Source organism: Zalophus californianus, chromosome 11 (genome assembly GCF_009762305.2).
Source record: "Zalophus californianus isolate mZalCal1 chromosome 11, mZalCal1.pri.v2, whole genome shotgun sequence".
Classification (NCBI taxonomy): Eukaryota; Metazoa; Chordata; class Mammalia; order Carnivora; family Otariidae; genus Zalophus; species Zalophus californianus.
In genome coordinates this window covers 7,665,111-7,688,959 of record NC_045605.1, presented here as the reverse complement: position 1 = coordinate 7,688,959, position 23,849 = coordinate 7,665,111, and the positions used below count along the sequence as shown (strand labels likewise).

At 41.9% G+C, this 23,849-nt stretch overlaps 1 protein-coding gene across 1 annotated transcript in view; it reads right to left on the bottom strand.

The window, feature by feature from the left end:
• The window catches only part of FDX1 (ferredoxin 1), a 29,974-nt gene extending 6,186 nt beyond the window's left edge, over positions 1 to 23,788 (bottom strand). The window contains exons 1-2 of the mRNA XM_027581605.2: positions 23,433 to 23,788; positions 18,278 to 18,402 (exon numbers count right to left, since the gene is read on the bottom strand). Of these exons, the coding sequence (XP_027437406.1) occupies positions 18,278 to 18,402; positions 23,433 to 23,599 (292 nt within the window). The 5' untranslated portion in view covers positions 23,600 to 23,788. The remainder of the gene's footprint in view (positions 1 to 18,277; positions 18,403 to 23,432) is intronic.
• Positions 23,789 to 23,849: the final 61 nt, after the last annotated feature.

Genomic DNA, 23,849 nt, shown 5'->3' with positions numbered 1-23,849 from the left:
GAAAACCCCCCCACCCCTCCTGCCCTGAGCACACACACAATTTGAAATCGCTTTCATATATGGTTTCAAAAAGGTTCTGAGCTAAGTGCTGTGAAGGGAAACACAAAAATACACAATCCTAGTACCAAAGAGCTTACAAGTTAATAAACTCAGACATGCACGCATATAACAATATATGCACTTTTAAACTTACATAATAATAATTTATATAATAGCATAAGTTATTTACCTTTATTCTGGAGAGCTGAACACAACTGATGAAGCCTTGTGGTGTATGAGAGGAATTAGAAAGCAACCAAACCTATGTCTAAATCAAATTAAATATTTCTCCCTCTCGATCTCTCCTCATAATCCAGATAGAATCAAGTAAGTCATTTAAGAATTATATTGGTTTTAAAACAATGAGATAAGACTATTTCTCCTGTCCTGTTTTTTAAGTTTTTAATTTGACAGTTATTTTCTGAGTGCCTATTATATGCCAGGCACTGTGAAAGGGGAATTGAGAAGTCGAGTCCAACCAAACCATGACTGGATCTGCTCCACATCTCTGTCCCAGGGGTTACCTAGCCTCTGCTTGAAAACCTCCTGACAAAGCTACAGTGTCAGCCAGCCAGTTCCGCCCTGGGCTTCTGCCCAGCGAAGCCTGTCACACTGTAACTTCTAGCTACTGATCCAAGTCTAGCCCAGAGAGTCCAGGCCTTCTTCTTCCCCCCACCCACCGCACTGTGCATCGTGATTTGCTATGTGTACCCAACGTGAAAGGATCCCCCCCACCTAATTCATTAATACACCCATCACCTCATAGATCTACATTTTTTGTGGTTTTTTGGTGAGAACATTTCAGCTCTACTCTCTTAGCAAATGTCAGTTATCAGTTGTTATCAGTTATAGTCACCATGTTACAATTAAATCCTCGGACCTTATTCATTTACAGCTGCAAGTCTGTATCCTTTTACCAACCTCTCCCTATTTCCCCACCTCCTGGCAACCACTTTTCTACTCTGTTACTGTGAGAATTTTATTAACAGTTTATTTAGTGAATCTTTCTTCTAAACAATAGCTTTTCATATATTTGAGACAAATGTCCCTCTCCAGGCTGAGCATACCTAGCTACTTCAAGTTTGTCTTACATAAAAACAGCTCTAAATCCCATCCCCCAGTCTGGTTAAGCTTGTCTTTCAGAAATGGGAGTCCAAAGAAGGATCTGACAAAACAGAATTACACAGAATCATGTTCTGGTTAAATTCCACCTGAAAAAAGTTATTCTGGCTTGTTTTTTAAATAATTTTTAAGTTATTTAAACACTCCTAGAGTCCTAGGAGTAACTTCAGTTTGATGTAGATTCTCTTTTGGTCAATCAACAATACATAAAACATATAACTGTTATCAATAACGAGTAACCTGCTTAATTTTCCTCCGAATGAATTAATCATTTTAACAAGAGTTGTTGTGTCATTCACTTTATTATCTTAAAAAAAAAAATCAAGAAAGAAATGAGAGACTTCCCATTTTTACCAAATCTAATTCAAAGCAGTAACAGGATTAAGTAGAGAGAGACCATATGGTGAAGTACAGGAGTTACAGATGGGCTCTGGAGCCAGACTCCCAGGCTTCAATTCCAGCATCACCTCGACCTACTTTACCCTCCACACCTCAGTTCCCTCCCTAGTAACTATACCAGCCTCACATGGTAGTTGCAAGAATTACATATGAGTGTTTACTTAACATAGGTACTTGCAACCATGATATACAGGTAGTAAGCCCAATACAAGTGTATTATTGTTGTTATTAATCATTTATTAGTATTGTTATGTGTTAATACTATTAGTTGGAAGTTGTAAGGAATCTTAAAGTAATTCAACCTTCTTTTTAAATACAACAGAAATTAAACCCAAGAAGTTAAATAGACTAAAGGTCATACTGCTAGTTAGAGATGAGTCACAGCTTCAATTAAGTTTCCCAATGTTGAAGGTAACTAGTTCCTGCCACTCCATAATCGAAGTCACCTTAAATATTAAATATACATAATCTAATAAACATATACATAGGGGCGCCTCAGTGGCTTAGTCAGTTGGGCATCCAGCTCTCGGTTTCAGCTCAGGTAATGATATCAGGGTTGTGGGATCAAGCCCCGCATCAGGCTCCGTGCTCTGCATGGAGTCTGCTTGAGTTTCTCTTTCCCTCTGCCCCTCTTCTCCACATGCTCTCTCTCTCTCAAGTGAAAAAATATATATACACATATACACACACACACACAAATATATACACACACCAATTGGTTATTTGAATAAGTAGCTGACTTTTCTATTTTTGTGTAAATTTGAAACATTTCACACAAAAAGGTAAATGGATATATTTTACTTAAAAGAGAGGGGGGCTTCATATATATATCTCAAGTTCAAAAATTCCTGCACTGAAAGGAAAATTGCTACAGTGTAACCCTGAAGACCCACCACACTGTCTCCTGTATCCCAGACAATTCTCTTAAGGGCCTCCTTTTTTTCTCATCTGTATAATGACTGAGGTAGATGATTTCTAAGGACTTGTGGCTCCAATACGTTGTGACCCCACAGAGAAGAACTACAATTTTTTTTTTTAAGATCTTATTTATTTATTTGAGAGAGAGAGAAAGAGAGAGCACATGAGACGGGGAAGGGTCAGAGGGAGAAGCAGACTCACTGCTGAGCAGGGAGCCCGATGCGGGACTTGATCCCGGGACTCAATCCTGGGACTCCAGGATCATGACCTGAGCCTGAGCCAAAGGCAGTCGCTTAACCAACTGAGCCACCCAGGCAGCCAAGAACTACAATTCTTAATGGCTTGTTCAGTAATATTCAATAAACACATACTTATCTTGATTCCTATTTTCATCTCAACGATACCCAGTCGAGACAAACTCAAAACTAAAATGGCAAATCCCTCTAGAGATACTGTAGGACAAAAATCAGGAAATCCAGCCTCCTTTTGTCTTTAAAATGTAAGTCAAACAATCCTTACAAGTTATTTTAAGCAACTTTCTTAATTTAAAAAGCTTATACTTCCCTTCAGAGTTATGTTATTGAAAAAAACTGAATCCTGACAATGGAAGGCTGTGTGTGACAGAAGATTCAAGAAAACAGAAATCACAGTTCCGGGCAGGATGAGGTGTGTGGAGGCTGCAGAAGTGGTGGACCGAGCATGGAAGGTCTCCCATGTTCTCCTAAGGAGCTTGAACTTGCTCCATAAGCCCATTATTCTTCTCCACCTTGTCTCCCGACACACTAGGTAGGTAGCTGACATGCTCAGGTAACCAAACATCTTTCATGGTGGGTTGCCACAGAGATGAGAGTGGCTAGGGGGTTATGGACACCTGTCCCTCCACCTGTCCTCTCCCAGATCCAGCCCCTGGAGAGGTGGTGGTTGTGAACCTCTGCTACAGGTTATGGGAAGCTGCTAAAGGATTCTGAGCAGGAAAATGACGCGGCATGTCTTATTTTGGAGAGATCTCACTGGTGGCTGTGTGTAAAGGATGGACATGAGATGAATAAGACAGAAGCAAAAACCGTAAGATTTCACCAGGGGGAGGGTAAAAAGATGGAAGGAAGTAGAGAGAGCCAAGGAGAGACCCCCTCCCAGAAAGGGAGTCAAAGTAAGAATGTTCCAAATGGTAGAAAGAGAGCCAGAGAGGTGCAATGTGAGAAAAGCCCAGGGAAGAGGAGAGTGCAGACAATATGGTCTCAATCAGCTTGGAATGGAGAGAAAAGTTCATATGCCCAATAAATCCCTCTGGAACAATTTAGGACATTCCTTTTTGCACCACCTGGTCAGATGAAATGAAGAGTTACCAACCATGTTCCAGCTCTTCATATGCTTTCAACTCTCTTCCCTAGGAAACTTGAATTCTTTTAACCTTCTCTTAAAGGTTTTATTTTCATTCTCTAATATAATTTTCATTGCCCTCTCAGGAAATTTGCCAACTGTTTCCACATCTTGCTTAAGTTGCCAAACTCAGACCTGAAGAGGATTCTAATAAGGATTTGACAAATGTTGAGCATATACAGAAGATTAAACTTTTGGTTCCTACAAGCTAAGTTCCTATTATAATTCTAGTCTTGTGTTTACTCTTTAAATCAATGCACTACATTCATGATCACCCCTTATTTTATGGTTTCTTCCAAACTTTGTCTGCCATAAGCTGTCAACAGGTGTGTTTTCTTATTCTTTGGATTAGGAAGAAATCAAATATAATAGAGACCCTGAGACTCAGAATGAAATCAATTCAGCCAGTATAAGATGGCTAACACTGTACCAAACATACAGTCATATTGTGCTTGCTCTAAGTGTCGCTTTTGAAAAAAATTCTGCAGCAAAGATTCACAAGACCTCATAAATCACTTATTAGAAGAAACAATCCTACGAAACCCCCAATATAATAAAACAATCTGAGCAGTATTTTTTTTTGAGATTTATCCTATATGTACTACTTAAAAAAAAAAAAAAACCACAGGAACTTATAGAAAATAGTGAAGACATGTCTGAAAAAAGTACTTAGGAGGAAAAAATACATTTTTTTAAAAAGCCTAAAACTGTGAGAAGAACAAGAGGCTATTTTAGAAAAAAGGTTACTCCTTTTTTTTTGGTTCTTTTTTCATCTCATAAAAAATTATTTCTTAATGGCAATTCCTTCCAATTTAATAGGTTCCTGGTCTTACAGTTAAAGGTAGTCCCCCAAATAGTAAGCACCTGACTTTTGCCCTTTTGGGATATAGTTGTATGAATTTTAACACATCTTTAGTTTGTATAACCACCACCACAATCACAATACAGAACAATGTCATCACCCCCAAAAAATTCCCTTGGGCTGCTCCTTTGGGGTCACACCCTCCCCCATCCCTAAACCCTGGTAACCACTGATCTGGTCTCCAACCTATAGTTTAGTCTTTTCAGAATGTTGTATAAATATACAGTATGTAGCCTTCTTAGACTGGCTTCTTTCACTCAGCATAATGCCTGTGAGATTCATCTAAGTGGTCTCGTGCACCCACAACTCATTCCTACTTACTGCTCCCTCTGACCCTGTGGCCAACTCCCGGTGCACACTCCCAAGGGTACCAAGAGTGAATTTATGCATATGACTAGTAAGCATGCACACAAAGCCAGCCTGAATCTGCGGGCCTGGGGGAGATTGCCCTTGGAAAAGTAAAAGGGAAGTTGTCAGCACACAACCTGGCGCTGCAGAATCCGCGAGAAGGCACATAAACTTAAGAATGTGCCACAAGAGGGAGCAAGCATGCAGGTAAATTCACTGAAGGCCCAAGAAAGCCTCAGAATCCCTAGCAGGGCTGACAAAAATTTCCCTCCCAAAGTTGGTCAGTGAAGACTAGAGGAGGTGACTACCTGCAGATGTGAAGACAGCAAAACGAGACTTTGAGGACCGTGAAAAATCAAGGAAACATGACACCACCAAGAGAACACAATAATCTTCTAGTAACTGACCCCAAAGACAAGAACATCTGCTATTTACCTGATAAAGAATTCCAAACAGAATAGTTTCAAGGAAATTAAATGAGCTATGAAAAAACCCAGAAAGACAATTCAATGAAATCAGGAAAACGATGCATGAACAACATGGTAAGTTTAACAAAGAGCTAGAAATCATGAAAGAGAACCAAACAGAAATTTTGGAGCTGAAGAGCACAATGAATGAAATGGAAAATGCAATAGAGACCATTCACAACACAATGGACCAGGCAGAAGGAAGAATCCGTGAATCGGAAGACAGGACCTTTGAAATTTTCCAGTCAGAAGGAAAAAAGAAAAAAAGAATGGAAAAGAGTAAGAAAGCCTATGTGATCTACTGGTGTTTTGACCATCGAAACAATCCATGAATTCCTAGAGTCCCAGATGGAGAAGAGAGAGAGAAGACAGCAAAAAGCTTATTTGAAGAATGGCTAAGAATTTCCAAAATCTGGTAGAGATTTGGACATGCAAATTCATGAAGCTCAAAAGTCCCCAAACAAACTCAACTTGAAGAGATCTTCTTCAAGACAGATTATAATAAAACTGCCAAAAACCAAAGACAAAAGGAATCTTAAAAGCAGCAAGAGAAAAGCTTGTAATTTACAAGGGAATCCCCATAAGGCTATCAGTGGATTTCTCAGCAGAAACCTTATAGGCCAGAAATACCGGGATGACATATATGACGTGCTGACAGGAAAAACTCCAACCAAAAATACTGACAAAGTTGTCTTTCAGAAATGAAAGAGAGACAAAGACTTTCCCAAACAAAAGCTCTAAAATAAAATCTTTAAAAATAACAATAATAATAAAATACACTTAGGTGAACATTTCAAATTAAACTTTTTACATTACTATCTCCACCTTTCAAATAATCAAAAATACTTAGCATAGATGACAATTGGACTTAAGGACACATTACAGCCACATTGGTATTAGCCCCTGGTGCCAGCATTTTATCTGTCATCCTTGCCTGGTTATACAGCAATTTTCATGAACTTAAAGGTATGCACACTTTAGTGCTGCTTTTATTTTGTCGGCACTCTGGCTAATGATTAAGAGTTCTCTTAAATTAACAGTAACACGTATCATGACAGGTTTTTGGCTTTCTTCATAGCTTTTCGTCACATCTTCTATTCCAAAATAACTGATTTTCAGATGCATTTTTCAGCATTAGCACTTAATGAATGCTTGGCTGAAACTGTTATAGGCTTTAAAAATATTAAATTATAACAATTTAAAATATCAGCACTATAGGCAACAAAATCATACCGACATTCAGATTTCTATGAACAGCAGTCTACATGATAGTGACTAAGGATGGCATCACTTTAGCTACAATAACAAATGTAAAATTTACAGTTCACACAGCCTATCACCTGGAAACTATGGGATTTGTGACAAACTTTCAGTTTTCACAGTACTTCTGATTTTGCTAAGACCCTTAATACTGTTCATCTGCAAAATTTCAAATTCACACAATTTAAAAATTATCTTAAGAATAAGAAAGTATGGTTATTGGCTAATCTCAAGGTTGGTAATAAATAAAATTTCTGAGTTTGGTTTTTGTTTTTTAAGGGGGTGAAGGAGAGGGAGAGAGAATCTTAAGCAGGCTCTAGGCCCAGGCTCAATCCCACGATCCTGAGATCATGACCTGAGCTGAAATCAAGAGTTGGACACAACCGAATGAGTCACCCCGGCACCCCCGGATTGAGTTGTTTTTTTTTTTTAACAAAACTAATATTAAGTTCTTATGCAAATGCTCAGAAATTCTTGCCATAATATTAATTCCCAGAGAAAGGTATCTACAGACTATTGCTCCTTTCCCTTCACATAATTTGAGTGTTTGCCAACAGGAAAAAGATCATTTTGCATTCATGTGTGCACATGTGTATATTATTTTGTAGAGATATGAGGATAACAAGGAAGACTGCCCACCTCGACCTAATCCCTTTCCCTCAAAAGTCCAGAGAATAACTCTATTATATATTAAAAATATGAAACCATATATAAGTATAAAATCTAATTTTCTAGAGTCAAGTTTGATCTAGCATAGCCAGTAATACAGTATAATAAGGAGTCAATAAACATAATCAGAATACATACAGATTTATGTGAACATTATCAGGATCTCCCAATTTGAATAATTTCCCTCAAGAGGGACATGCAGGAAATAAATGATACAGCGGGAAAAACCCAAGGTCTGAGATAATAAACTAGGTGAATTTGATCAGAGAGGTATAACTGCCCCCTAGTGATGGAATATAATAATACACTCTGAAAACTTAATCCTCCGAAGATCTAGATCAATAACTGGAAATAAGTAAAAAAAAAAAAAAAAAAGTTGGAAATAAGCATGCTTTTAAGTTGCTTCCAAAATTTACCACTTTTTTTCCTTTTTACTCATTACTTCGTACACAGAGAGGAATAAAACAGGAATGATTTTATCGTCCATCACAGTCTTTGAGGAGGAAGCAAATGAAGGAATATATAATGAACATATTGTGATAAATGCAATGAAAGAAACAGGATGCTGTGATGGAGACTAAAGGGCTCAGGGCAGTGAGAGACTGGGTGGTTGGGCAAAGTGTCACTGAGGAAGTAACACATAACCTGAGCCTAGGCATATGAAAATCCCTTGTACAGGAGAAAGGAGAGAGGGGGTGTCCCAGGCAGAGAAACATGTGAAGTGTATATGAAGTCTCAAAGTAAAAATTCTGGGTGAGGTCAGCTCTTGAGAAAAGGCCAGTGGGGTCAAAATGAGAGAAAGAATGGTGAGAAATTTGGTAGAAGAAGGGCAGTGGGGCCTCTTAGGCTGGGGTAAGGAATGTGATTTGTATCCTAAGTGACACGGGAGGTTACTCATGCTTTTCAATCAAGGGACATGCTTGATGTGTGTTAATGACAAATCACCCCAAGTGTGGGGCTCAAGAGTGGGAGCAGGTCCACACAGTTCCCAGCGGGCAGCGGCTGGCCAGCCCCAAGCGGTGACTGCAGGGATGCGGGGAGACATATTTTGGAGGCACAGCTGACAGGAGCTGCTGATGGCACTGGAGGTGGGGGGTAGGGGAGAAGGAAGAAAAGTCAAAGACACTTTCCAGTTTTGGGCTCGAACAGCTGAGCGCTGCTCCTTGGTGGCAGGAGAGACCCGAGGAAGAACTAGTTTCAGTGGCGACAAAAAAGATCAAATGCTATTTAGGTATGTTGACTTTAAAAGGCCTGTGCAATTTCCAAGAAGAGAAGTAAAGTAGAAAGTTGGATCTGTAAGTCCAGGGCCCAGGGGAGAGGGGAACTAACAAGGTAAATGCAAGAATTTATGGGCATCTACATGGGGTTTAGGGTCACAGAAGGGCTGAGAAGACCTGGGGAGAAGTTGTAAAAGGGACTCTGTACTTGGTCAGCCTCCCTTGAGTAGGACTTATGAGGGCAACACTGAAAGGATCTCTATATTCAACATTAGGAATAAACCAAATAGCCACCCCCAGACTTCTTGACCTCATTTCCTTCATCTTTATTCAAGAAAGTGGCTTAGGCTTAACTCTATCATTAGTGAACCCGGTTTAGCTTATCTCAAGTTTATATTTACATGCCCAAATTTCTGGACATGTTCAGGTTGTTGATCTTCAAAGCTTTTCTCCTGAGACCACGTAAGTGAATGCAGAATTCTCATCAAACTACTAAAGATTGTGTCATTAAATTTTCTATACTCCTAGGGTAGTAAGGGGAAAAGATTCTTCCAGTGGTTACCTCAGTGGGATGTGAAATCTTTTTTTAAGATTTTATTTATTTATTTAAGAAAGAGAGAGCATGAGCTGGAGGCGGGCGGGTAGAGGGAGAAGCAGGCTCCCCCCAAGCAGGGAGCCTGATGCAGGGCTCGATCCCAAGACCCTGACATCATGACCTGAGCTGAAGGCAGATGCTTAACCGACTGAGCCACGCAGGCACTCCTGGGAAACCTTTTTCAATGCATTTTTAAAATGCTCTATAATGAACAATGAACCTATATTAATAACCTTATTAACAACAGTAGCTAATGTTTAAACACTTACTTTGATTAGCTCATTTGATCTTTCCAGAAGCCTCATAAGGTAGATACTAACATTATTCCCACTTCACCCTCAGACAGACAAGGTATGGAGCGGTTAGCTACCTAACCCCCCGTCACAAAGCTGGCGACGTGGCAGAGCTGAGAATCAAACCTACGCACAGAGACTCTTCTTACCCATTCCAACTAATGGCCTTCCAAAAAAAATTTTTTTATTGTGACTCTCAGTATGAATGCCATTCTACACCATGACCCAGCACACATATGCTTTGTAAAATAGCTATACAAACAGTTCATGAAATAATAACCTTGCAAAAGATCATGTGTTTTTATATATTCTGTTCTGATTTCCTTAAAATGCTTGTTGGGAACTACTAAACTGGTTTCATGATCCACTAATGGTTGCAACCTGCAGTTTGAAAAATAGCGTACGGCAATACACAGTCATTAACGATGAAATATTTTCAAATTTTTAAAAAGATACTTTGAGGTATTAAGATCACAATATTTATGCTTGGTTTGATTTAGAAGGAATGAAAAGCAACTCAAGAAAATTATCTACTGCAAATAAAGCATTTATAATGCTTTCAGAAAAAACCATGGCTTCCAAGTAACAGAGGTTGAAAGTCATTTAAATAAATGTTTAAAGTTAGTTTTCATTTTTAAGATTTTTTTTTGTCGAATAGCACATTTAAGACAGCTTTGGCTAACCAAGAAAACAAATAATACCTCATCAGAAAAACAGGCAAATAATTTGAGCAATTTATAAAACAAACTCTCCCAGGTAATTCTATCCCTAGAATTTATTGCAAGATTATAAAACATATACATAAAAAAGTATTTCTGAGGATGTTCACCTTAAGTTTATTTACAATAGGTGAAAATTGGAAGCCACATAAATGTCCAAAAAAGAGATGGATAAGTCATGGCATATCCATATGACAGGAAAACATACATTGTATTTATTTAAGACTTACTTGAGAGAGAGCATGCACCGAAGTGGGGATGGGCAGAGAGAGGGAGGGAGAGAATCCCAAGCAGACTCCACACTGAGCGCGGAGCCTGACATGGGGCTGGATCCCATGACCCCGAGATCACGACCTGAGCCAAAACCAAGAGTCAGACACCCAATGGCACCACCCAGGCGCCCCCAGACATTTTCAACGATGTTAACAAAAGAATATTTAATGTCAGATATTCTCTCATAGAATATTCAATGGGGAAAAAAACCCAACACATTTAAAACCAATCATTTTTTTGATGATTTAAAACCCCTGCATCATTTATGCAAGGGATGCTAGTCCCAAAATTCTCCCAGAATTCAAAACTCAAGTCGAGACTAATTCTCTCATAGAAACAAATGCCAAGAGGGGCCAGGCAGGAGTGCTGGTCTGCACTTCCAGCCCACAAGCAGCACCTGCTACAGATAGAGGCCCGGGCACACGGCGGCACGCCCGCAACTCTGACCCCAGTCTTGATTTCCAGGAGATTTTTCTAAGCTTACAAATATTTTTGCTTTTTAAAATCCTACTTTCTGGGCGCCTGGGTGGCTCAGTCATTAAGCGTCTGCCTTCGGCTCAGGTCATGACCCCAGGGTTCTGGGGTCGAGCCCTCCATTGGGCTCCCTGCTCAGCAGGAAGCCTGCTTCCCCCTCTCCCACTCCCCCTGCTTGTGTTCCCTCTCTCGCTGTGTCTCTCTCTGTCAAATAAATAAATAAAATCTTTAAAAAATAAATAAATAAATAAATAAAATCCTACTTTCTAAGCACTTTTGCTTATACAGTATCTACTCCTCAATTAATAGCACCGAAGGTCAGGGTGATTGTTTAACCTTCATCTTACAGCGTTAGGTCACATTCAACTGCCAGTCCACAGTGACTGCTTTGGGCGTGTATTCCAGCGCCACGCCATCGCCTGGTGAGTTAGTGATCACCGCTACGGGAGAGTCAGATTTCCATTTTTTCAACAGCGTACAGTCCCAAGTTCCAAGGCTGCTGTCAAAGATCAGGAAATACTTCCATTTATCTGTTGAAGTGGCTCCACCATAGGGCATTAGCACAAACACAGGTTGTAATTCTCCATCATGATTGTCAGCTTTAAAATTAAGTGAATCTCTTCACATCTTAAAAATGTGGACAGATTCACACAATTTCAAACACTGTGTAGATTATGAAACTTCCATAGTTTCATATTGCCCTTATTTTATCTAATTCATGTTTGCATAAAATGTAAACATAATACAGGTTTTAAAAAGCATAGACATGTTATTAGTGGTTATAGAGAATAGAATGAATTTTATTTTTTTTTTAAAGATTTTATTTATTTGAGAGAGAGAGAATGAGAGATAGAGAACACGAGAGGGAAGAGGGTCAGAAGGAGAAGCAGACTCCCTGCTGAGCAGGGAGCCCGATGCGGGACTCGATCCCGGGACTCCAGGATCATGACCCGAGCCGAAGGCAGTCGCTTAACCAACTGAGCCACCCAGGCGCCCTAGAATGAATTTTATTTTACAGGCTTATTAAATTTTCCAAAGTTTTCTACAATGAATATGCAATGATTTTTTAATCAGAAAAAAAATTTTGTGTTTATACAGATTTTATTTCTTACTCCAATTTTTTTAATTGCAGTAAAACATACATAACATAAAATCTACCAGCTTTAGCCATTTTTAAGTATACAAGTCAGTGGTGCTCAGTACATTCATTATGTTGTAACACCATCACCACTGTCTATTTGCAGAAGATATTCTTCAGGCCAGATTCTCCCTTCCCATTAGTCTCTGGTAACTTCTATTCTACAGTCTCTCTGAATTTGCCCATTCTGGGTAGCTCACGTACGTGGAATCACAGAGCACTGGTCCTTTTGTGTCTGGCTTACTGTACTTAGCACAATGTCCTCAGGGCTCATCCATGTTGCAGCTGATATCAGAATTTCTGCTCTTTTTATGGCTAAATAACTGTCTACTACATTTTGTTTATCCATTCATCTACTGGTGGACACCTGAGTTGTTTCCACCTTTTGACCACTGTGAACACTGGTGTACAGGAATCTGCTTGAGTCTGTTTTCAATTCTTCTGGGGATACACCTAGAATGGAATTGCTGGATCACATGGTAACCCTGTGTAACTATCCACGGCGGCTGCACCGTTTTGCATTCCCAGCAGCCATGCATCAGGCCTCCAATTTCTCCTCATCCCTGCCAACACTTGTTCTTCTCTCATTTTTCTGACAGAAGTCATCCTGATGGACGTGAAGCGGTATCTCATCACGTACACGGATTTTTACATAATAAAATAGACTAATGCAAATATTTATAACATTTTCCTAATGTCATAATATTGTAAGACATAATATTAATTGAATCATTATGAAAGTCCTCCGAGGTGAGTACTATTATTACCCTCATTTGATAGATAATGAAAATTAGGCACAGGTAAGGCCAGTGACTTAACTCAAGTAAGTCACTAAGGGAAAAGTTAAAATACAGAGAAAAGTGGAATAAAGATGAAAACCTCACCATCAGATCAAGAAGAGACAATCAACACTGAACATCTTCTAGTATCTTTCTCAGTGCATTCTGAAAAATAGAAAGCAACTAAAAACATTGTGTTTTCCACTGACAAGCATCTACCTATACAATTATAAATACACCGTGCACGTTACTTGTAGCAGACACATACTGTAATTTAGAAATGCCATCGCGGACTTACACAGTTCCTGTTGTGAGACGTTTAGGTTGTCTTTTCTAAGTTTTTTCTTACAGACATTTTGAAGACAGGTAACCCATTCACACTGTTCAAAACTCAAAAAGTATAAAAAGTTGTGGAATGAGGGGCACCTGGGTGGCTCAGTCGGTTAAGTGTCTGCCTTCAGCTCAGGTGGTGATCCTGGAGTCGTGGCATCGAGTCCCGAATCGGGCTCCTTGCTCAGCGGGGAGCCTGCTTCTCCCTCTGTCTCTGCCCCTCCCCCCCCCCACTTGTGAGCTCTCTCTCGAGTAAATAAAAAAATAAAATCTTATTAAAAAAAAAACCAAACCTGTAGAATGAAAATCTCCCTCCTACCAACAGGTAACCACTGATATTTGTTTTTAAGACTCCTTCCAGAAACTTTCTCTCTTAACACAGACATATAATATCCTGTTGTATAACTTATACACCAGCCCTCTACTGATGGGCATTCAGTTGTTTCAAATCTTTTGCTATTACAAATATCTCTGCAGTAATAGCCCAGTGCATAGGCCTCGTGCATATGATCGAATCTGTGGAGAAATTTATAAAAATCGATTTACTGGTCGCAGCCTCCACATTAGCTTTCTCAGAGCTCAAAAGCTCAGCTTTCTCAAGGGCATGAACAACATTCATTATTTCATTTATGGGATCCCCACTTAGAGTGGCGATGGCCTCCACACATTCCGACATGAAGTTGCCAGAGAACACCTCCATGTAGTTTCCCTCAGCATTCTGAACTTCTGTAACAGCTGGTGTAACATCTTTGTCTGGAAAGTCTACCACCTGGGCCTCCTGGGGGGGGGGGGACGACAGCTTCTATTGACTGTTGTTTTTTTTTTTTCCCTGAGTATGGGCCACACTTTCCATTTCTTTCGGTGCTTGAATTTTTTTTATTTCAAGTGGACACTGGAGATAGTATGATGTGGCAACTGTGGAAATGAGGATCTCCAGCCTGTGCCCTGGGTTTGCTGTTGCTGCTAGGTGCTTCCTGGTGACTTTCCTGTTCTAATTCTCTGAAGTCTGTCTTCCCTGTTGTGTGCAGATACTGAGGTCTCTGCTTGCTTAGGTTGGTGGTCAGCCAGATGACTGGGCAGGGTGTCCTTCAATGCTTGGAACCAGTGAGTCTTCTACCCTTTGCTGATGAGCGTGGTGTGTCTGCTTCAACGTTCGAGCAGCCTACCTATCTGTCTCAGCCTTCACCGCATGGGACCTGAAGATCAGCCGAGGTGAGGGGCTAGGACCCTGTCGTGTCCTTCCCAGGCCTGAGCCAAGTCCTGCACATGTGCACAGCCTTCCCAGGGCATTTCAAAGCCAACTACGGAACATCTCATTCCCCAGATCTCCCTTTTAAATGTTTGGCCGGGCTCTTCTTTGCCCAGCTGGTATGACAGCGTCAGCACACAATGGCAGGTGACTGCTTTAGACTAAAGTCCTAGGGACAGAGCTTCTTGCACACAGCCGTCTCGGAGGCAGACCAAAGAACAAGCCCTGGGATGGAGCTCTCCCAGGAAGCTGTGGGACAGGTGCCCGCGTCCTGCAGACTGAACTTCCCGAGGAATTCAAACCCCATCTGCCCCCCAGTGGCTGCGAGGCTGCTGGTCTTCACAGCTCCCGTAGTTCCGAAGCTGCAGAATTTTAAGGCTACTGCAGAAGCGGAGAGAGGATGCAGGAAGGCCAAGTTAAAATGCCACAAATGCTACTGTTCTTACCAAGGTCGGTACTGTGCTAAGCACTACGCTTCCAACACCCCCATTTAATCCTCAACAACCCTGTGAGGCTAGAACTATTATAATCCTATTTTTCAGAAGAGGAAACTGAGGCAAACAGATTTTCAAGTGGCTTGCTCCAGGTCTCATGGCTCTCAGAGGCAGCATTAGTGTTGGTTTATGAACCATAATCTGATTCCAGTCTATTCTCAATTACTGTGCACTGTACTACTTTTCATTTGTGGAGAAAAATTCAGAGAAACTAAGTTTAGTTAAAAGTGTAGCTGAAAATGTCCACAAGAGCCAAACTGTGGAGAGAGCCAAGATGCCCATCGACAGATGAATGGATAAAGAAGAGGTGGTATATATACACAATGGAATATTATGCAGCCATCAAAAGGAATGAGATCTTGCCATTTGCAACGATGTGGATGGAACTGGAGGGTGTTATGCTGAGTGAAATAAGTCAATCAGAGAAAGATACGTATCATATGACCTCACTGATATGAGGAATTCTTAATCTCAGGAAACAAACTGAGGGTTGCTGGAGTGGTGGGGGGTGGGAGGGATGGGGTGGCTGGGTGATAGACATTGGGTAGGGTGTGCGCTATGGTGAGCTGTGAATTGTGCAAGACTTTTGAATCACAGATCTGTACTTCTGAAACAAATAATGCAACATATGTTAAGAAAAAAGAAAAAGAAGATAGCAGGAGGGGAAGAATGAAGGGGGGGAAATCGGAGGGGGAGACGAACCATGAGAGACAATGGACTCTGAAAAACAAACTGAGGGTTCTAGAGGGGAGGGGGGTGGGGGGATGGGTTAGCCTGGTGATGGGTATTAAAGAGGGCACATTCTGCGTGGAGCACTGGGTGTTATGCACAAACAATGAATCATGGAACACTACATCAAGAACTAATGATGTAATGTATGGTGATTAACATAACAATAAAAAAATTTTTCAAAAGTGTAGCTGAATATGGGGGCGCCTGGGGTGGCTCAGTCACTTAAGCATCTGACTCCTGATATCAGCTCAGGTCATGATCTCAGGGTCGTCAGTTCAAGCCCTGGTTGGGCTCCACACTGAGTGTAGAGCCTATGTGGAGCCTACTTAAAAAAAAAAAAAAAATTTTTTATTAAAGGTGTAGCTGAATATGAACTCATACGGAAGATGAATTATAAATTTTATAGAATATATATTTTACATAAATTACCAATGAGTTCTTTCCCTAAATTAGTCATTCTTAACCACGTTATAGATCTGAACCCTGTGCAACTTCTACAATTCTACCTGCACAACTTCATCTCTCCCTGTACTATTTAGGATGGAACGTAGACGTTTGCATTTTTTAAAGTTCTGGAGAGGTTCTGAAACTCAGCCCCAGCCAAGAACCACTACATTAGACTAAAAAACTCCTTAAAATTAGAATTGTATCAACTATTTCTGGGACAGGTGTTCACATAGGAAGGACATCTCTTAGGGAAAATGGTAGAAAGGAAAAAGCCCAAGGTTTGGGAGTTAGAGACTTGAGTCCTAGACCTCCTACCTGCTCCATGTATGACCCAGGGAAAATTAATTTCTCTGAACCTTACTTTTTTCATCTATAAAATAGAAGTTTAAAAAACAAATCTAGTTCTTAAAGTTGTTACAAGAAGAGATAACATATGCTGGAATGTCATATGCACTCAAATGGGAGCTATTATAATTTACCCTGAAACTGACGTTAGATTTAACAATTCAGCAAATATGATGCACTGTCAACTCTGGACAAAATCTACTCTGTGAGGTAACTGAGCAAAAACTCATAATCTCATACGGGAGAGAGGCATTCTCCCTAAAAAGGAAAACTGTGATGAGCATTAACACAGGCATATTTATTATAGGATGGGAAAACAGAGGAGGAGAAATAATTCTGATGTGGAAAGGGCTCTTAAAAGTGCAATGTGAACAGTACCTTGAAAGAACGTTAGGTATACTCCTTGGGCCTTACTGCAAACCAATGGTTCTCAAACATTAACATACATCAGAATCTCACAGGGGACCTGTTAAAACACACATCGCCGGGCCCTACCACAGCCTTTCGGACTCAGTAGGTCTGGAGTGGGGCCTCAGGATCTGCATTTCCCAAGTGACACTGATGCTAATGGTAAAAGGAACCCCCTTTGAGAACCACCACTCCAGAGAGAGAGAGAGAGAGAGAGAGCTTGAGCAAAACTGCCAAGTGAGAGACTGCGTATCCCTGAGCTGTAAGAAGGCAGTTTCTGGGACACCTGCTTTGTGTGAGTGGATAAAGAATACGGTCAGATCTAGACAGAAAAACTTTCTAACTAGAACACTTCCTTCTCTAACAAGAGGCAGATAAACTGCCCTTCCAAGGAAGGAGAAAGGACATTCAAGACTCTGTATGGTAACGCAGGTTAGCTGGACGTGTTGCGGTGACCATTTTGCAATACATAACAAATATCAAATCAGTATGTGATACACCTAAAACTAATATAACGTTAAATGGCAATTACAGCTCAATAAAAATAAAATTTAGAAAAAGAGTAAGCAAAATAAAACACACTTAAAATCATGCAATAGCTCTATCAATACAAGAAAACACCAGTCAAACCCAAATTGAGGGATACATTTTATAAAATAACATACCAGTACTTTTCGAAAGCATCAAGGTCATGAAAAATAAGAAAGGACTAAGGAAATGTCACAGACTGAAGGGGACTACAGAGAAAGATTACCTAAATGCAACATGGGCTCTTACGTCGAATCCAAAACAAAAGACAGTCATAGGAAAATTCTATTAAGTCTAGAGTTTTTGAGTTATTGAACCAACATTAATTTCTGCATTTTGATTATTATACCACAGTTATGTAAACTGTTAATAGTAGGGGAAGCTTAGTAAAGATTATACAGAAAATTCTTTTCTCTACATCGAAGATATTTCCAAATATAAAGTTAAAACCAAAAAACTAAGCCAAAACTAACTACTCTCCCATGATATGACATTCATTATCTCTAACCTGGTGTCTTTCAACTCCAGTTGCTACTCCCAGCTTAGTGGCACACAAGTCATCATCGGTAAGGTAATGAGGCAAGAGACTTCGGGGCACACAGTTAATTCAATGTACAAAGAAGAGAAACGCAGTGTCACTCATGTTCTTTATAAATGAGAATTTAACACTGACACATCCGGAATTTTAATATTTTACTTAGCATGCTAAAGGTTAAAATTCTGCAAAAAACCCCCCAAAAGTTCCTATTTAATGGTCTCACTTATAAATTTTAAGGAATGTTCCATACTCACCAAAACCATCAATATCTAGGTTATTTTCAATCACAACATCTAGTAGAGAGTCACCAACTTTTCCTTTGGCTGTTAATGTCTCACCGTCACGGTTTACAAAGTGGACTGTTATTTTATCTTCTGAGCTGGAAAAGGAAGCAGTCCTTCATTATTTTTAATAATTTCAAGGGATACTTTAAAATAATTGTTTTCAGAACTTATAAGGTCAAAGAAAATAGGATGTGCATGTATGGAGGCACACTCACACACACAAATATGTTTTTATAGTATTTTCTTTCCTTTCCAAAGTTTGAGAAGACGACATCACAAAGCAGAGGCATGTCTATCTCTCCATCTACCAGAGAGGAAGCTCTACCTACCACCTTAAAGGAAAGAGCATCCACACCCCTATCAAGGCCACCTGCTGTGCCTTGGGTCACGGTCAAAAGTCACGGTCATAGGTCACAGTCATGTGAAAACATTTAGCAATCCTCATCAGTCAGGAAATCTATGTTGCTCTAACACAGCCCTCTGAAAAGCAACGTCTCTATGGAGTGTCCCTAAAAGACGAGACCCTGGTTGTGGAGAGCGGTAGAAAGGCTCATCGTTCTGCGATCAGTAAGACACCTGTTGTGCAGGTGTCCGGTAGGTACTGCTGCCGGGAGGCAGTGGTCCGATCGTTTTCTGAGCATTTAAACATCTCACTTTGGTCCACACCATGTACTCAAAAACCAAAGGGACTAGCGTAGATTTGTATTTGTTTCAATCAATGGGAAAATAAATATAATGCCTCCTTACGTGTTTTATTATAGGATATTATATTATCCATCAGAGTTAGCGCATGACTGACTTAAATTTCTTTCCCTTCTTACAATTTGGGAGAAGAAATTATATTAGCAACTAGATGCTTGTCATCTACCACTGGTCATTTTTAATTTTTACCTCACAACTGAAAAGATATACTTCAGCTAAAATAATTAGCTGTAATTTTCACCACTGCCAATAGATGGTAATAATCCAGCAAAGAAAACTTTAATGTAAGTAATAACCTAGAATTACATAATCCCAAATTATCAAGTAAATTATCTTATTTAACAAATGAGGCAAGTGAAAGCCCCTTTCAGATAATGCCCTCCCTGATAATTCGATGCTGGAAAAAGAGAATTCTGAGAATTAAAAATTATCAACTGTGTGTGTGTGTCTAAGAGAGAGAAAGAGAGAGGGAGGGAGAATGTCCCTCCAAAAGGGCCTGTGCTCTCCAACTTCTTTTCACAGCCAAAAAATACTTTAGAAATAAGTACTCCTGAACATTATTCATCATTTTCAACTAGATAACTGCCATCTCTTCAAGGCAGAATGGCTGCGAATGAAGATACTCTGGAGGCAGGGGTGGACCCCACTTTGGAGGTTATTAAAAGAATACAGACTAAGAAAGAACGTAGGAGACACTGACCTCAGAGATACTCAGGAGGCAGAAATAGAAGGTTTTGTTGACCATCTATACAAGGTAGATTGGGAAAGAGGGAAAAAACAATGTTGAAATCTGCAGCTCAGGCAATGAGGGGGTCCAGTTTAACCTAGAGTTAACAGAGATGGAGCAGCTTTGGGGAAGATGGAAATGAGTTCCAGTCTAAACCTGTTTTGAGTTCAAAGAAAAAAACCAGAGGAGAATGTCCAGAAGCCAGATGGAAATATGGGTGTGAGCCCAGCACTTCAGTCTAGGGATCTGATGTGCACAAACGCCCGGGAGCTAAAGCTGCAGGAAGGACGAGAGCAAGAATCCCATCATGTATGTGCACCACTGAAAGCCAGAGGTTTTACAATTGCTCTTCTTCTGGATCATTCTACAGCTAAGCTTACAGCACAGAAATCTCTGATATCAGACCCCTCTTCTGTAAAATCAGGGTAACATTCATATTCTAATTTTAACAATGGAGGCAAAATACCTAATGCAGAGGAGCACAGCACTCAACAAACACAGATTAATAACTTTAAGGCCTCAGTCCTTTTGTTCCTAAGAAGCCTAAAACTGCTGTGTATTATGAGTGTACAGTCCCCAGAAAAAACTGCAGAGAGCAATGAAAGGTTTGCCAAAGGACCGAAGAGGACGCAGAAATGAGAGAGGAAGGGTGATCCGCAGCTGACCCGAGTATGGGATGTAAAAAAGACGGTGGGAAGCCACTTACTTCCCGGCGGGGGGCGGGGGGGGGGGGGGGACAACAGTGACTTCACCAAGCGGCTGAGACAATCAAAGTCTATGGAAACTTTGTTCCTTAAAGCATTATACACATGTATGTTACCCAAATAACTTTCTCCGTTTGCTATTAGTAATTAGTATTGGTGGGTTTTATATCTCCCCCCCTAATTCTGAGAACTAGCCAAAAGCACTGAGCGGTTCCCCAGGGTAAGATTTCATGCCCTGAGAAATACAATCCTTCTAAATCTTCTACCATCATCAATTAATCAGCACCACACGCAACTCTTTTCTTCACTTGTTACCTTTTCCTACTGTCATTTATTCTGCTCAACCACAGCAGGTATTTTAAGGAAGCTGTCAGGGTACTCACCATAGCACATACCCTCCCCCATGTCCATCACCTGGCCACCCCATCCCTCCCACCCCCCACCACTCCAGCAACCCTCAGTTTGTTTCCTGAGATTAAGAATTCCTCATATCAGTGAGGCCATATGATACATGTCCTTCTCTGATATACTAAATGTTAAAAAAAAAAATGAAGATAGTAGGAAGGGAAAAATGAAGGGGGGAATCGGAGGGGGAGACGAACCATGAGACTACGGACTCTGAGAAACAAACGGAGGGTTCTAGAGGGGAGGGGGTGGGGGGATGGGTTAGCCCGGTGATGGGTATTAAGGAGGGCACGTACTGCATGGAGCACTGGGTATTATGCACAAACAATGAATCATGGAACACTACATCAAAAACTAATGATGTAATGTATGGTGATTAACATAACATAATAAAAAAAAAGGGGGGGGAAGCTGTCAGGGGTGGCGGTGATAAAGTTCGTAACTGACTTCTCCCAGGGAGGGAAGTAATAGCTGCTCATGCCCACCTTTTCACCATGGGGGGGGGGGGGCCTGGGGCACTTGGTCCAAGGAAAGGGCCCCTTCTAGGGCTCCCTACTTCCATAACCACCTTAACTCTTCCAAATGACTCTATGGACTAAAGAATTATCAACTCTTACAGTGCTCAAGAAAACAAGCGAAAACAACTTGAGTTGTATTCCTAGTATGCCAACTACTTGACACGAAATTTTTATTCCCTACCCCACCTACCTCCCAGGATTTTCTTGAGAGTGAAGTACAACAATTTTTGTGAAAGCCCTGTGGAACATAAATCACTACGAAACAAAGTATTTTGTCAGGATATTTTGGAGCAAAAGGAGTTTTTTCAACTCTCAATTAGTGATGACTTAGCTACATGTTAAACTTCCCGAGACGGGACTACAGCCTCCAGGCTGCTCTGTTCAATGGAACTTTCTGCACTAGCAGAGATGTTCTGTACCTGCAATGTCCAGTACAGTAGCTACTGGCCCCACGCGGCTGTTGAGCACTTGACATGCGGCCACTGCAAATGGAATACTGATTCTTTTCACTGTATTTAACGTACGTTATCTTAAATAGCCACATGTGGTTAGTCATATCCAAACTGGAAAACACAAGCCTCAGATACTATGAGTTGGAAAATCTAGTTGCAGCTCCAAAGTCTGTAATACAAGGCACAAGGCCATCCATTGAAACTGTGTCAATGAGGAGGAAAGCAGGACTTTGACGGAAAGGAACAGATGTGCTTCCCTCTGACACAACTTGATAATAACCAAGTTCAAACTTAATAAATTTGGGGGACGTAATACCCATTTACAAAAGCACTCATTTTCTTTAAATACTAGTTTCGTAAATATGCTCAATATATGTCCCAATTTATACACGATTTTTCAAGAATGCACCCATTGCAGAAAGCAAGACATATGCATGTAGAGAAGTCAAGGCAGGGAAATGTCAGGGAAATAGGGACAAATAAATCTGGCTTGCCTTCTCCATTATCTCCCTCACAGTCCACGCAACAAAAATTTATTGAGCACACACCACATAATAGGATGAAGGGGAAAAGATGATTAAGTCCTAGCCTCTGTTCTTGGAGACCTTATCAAGAAGAAACCAGAGAAAGCAGCATACAAAGCCAACATTCTCTCCCCCCAGTTCTTGCCTCCTGCTCCGGGACAGCAAGGGGTCAGAGTTGTTCAGAGACCTGGATTACATAAGGCTACAAATGACGAGTACATTTTAACTCTATTACATCGCAGGGGATTGTGTCTTTGAAAAACAAATATGCCCAAGAATATAAAACTTCAACATGTTTGGGGGAAATTTTTTCACATCTCTTTCAACATTTAGTACACCACACAACACTGTGGGCCTCAGGAGCTACCGCTACCGAGTGGCATCCCCTGAACCCTCCCCATGTGCCAGGCACAAGACCACCTGTACTACCTGACTTACTCTTCAAATAACCGTAGGAGGCCTAGACTAGTGTTAGGCTCCATTTATAAATGGAGAAATGAGACCTACAGTAATGGAGGAAGTTAGGCATTCAGCTCGGTTTAAAACCCTGCCTTGCCAGTCCAAGGCAGAGGCTTTTAGCCCTCTTATAGGCTCCGAGAGCGGCCAGGGAAGTACAGAGCACAGAGTGGGTGTATTCCAAACAGACATTCCCCTACCCGAGAACTGGACACAGAATGTCCTAACAGGGCCGGGGAAAGGCCCAGAACGAAAACTGCTGGCCAGGACATCCGTGGGGAACATCTTATGAAAGTCACTGCAGGCTCCGGGCAAAGCAAAGGTCAGCCGCCGAGCGAAACCACGGGAGAAGGGCGGCGGCGGAGCGCGCGGCTTTCTGGGGGGCCCCGGGAGGCGCGGGGAAAGGGGGAGCCGGGGTCCCGGGGCACCGCTTCCCGCAGGCGTCGGGGGCTGGCAGGGAAACCGCGGCGCGACACAAGGGCCCCGAGGGGCGCCACGGCGCCGGCGCGGCGAAGGGCGAGCAATCGCGGACAGCGCCCGGGCCGAGGCAGCGGAACGAGAACCCCCACGACCAACCGGCCGCGGCGCCAGGGGACCCCCCCCCCCGCCCGCATGCGCACTGCGGGCCGCGCCTCACCTGCTCCGCGCCGGCGCCGACATGCTCAGCGTCCGGGCCAGCCCCCCCGCGCCGCCGCCCCGGCCCGGTGCCGCGCGGGGTCCGGCGACGACCTGCCAACGACGGGCCGCGCCGCCTAGAGCCGCGGACGCGGCGCGCAGGAGCCGGGCGCCCCCCGCGGCGGCCATAGCCGATGGTCGGGTAACAACCGGAAGCGACGCAGGCCGCACGGCAGCGGCCGCGAGAGGCTCGGCGAGCGCGAACAGGCCGCTGCGCCGGCGCCGGACGCCCGGGGGCCCGCGGGGAGGAGCGCGGCAGCTGGGGTCCCGGCGAGGGCTTGTTCCGTGCGGCGGCCGCAGGCTGCGCGCGCCTTCCGGGTGACCTATAAACCCGGCGGCACCCCAAGTGCAGCGCCTCCCCCTGCTCGTTCCCACGCCT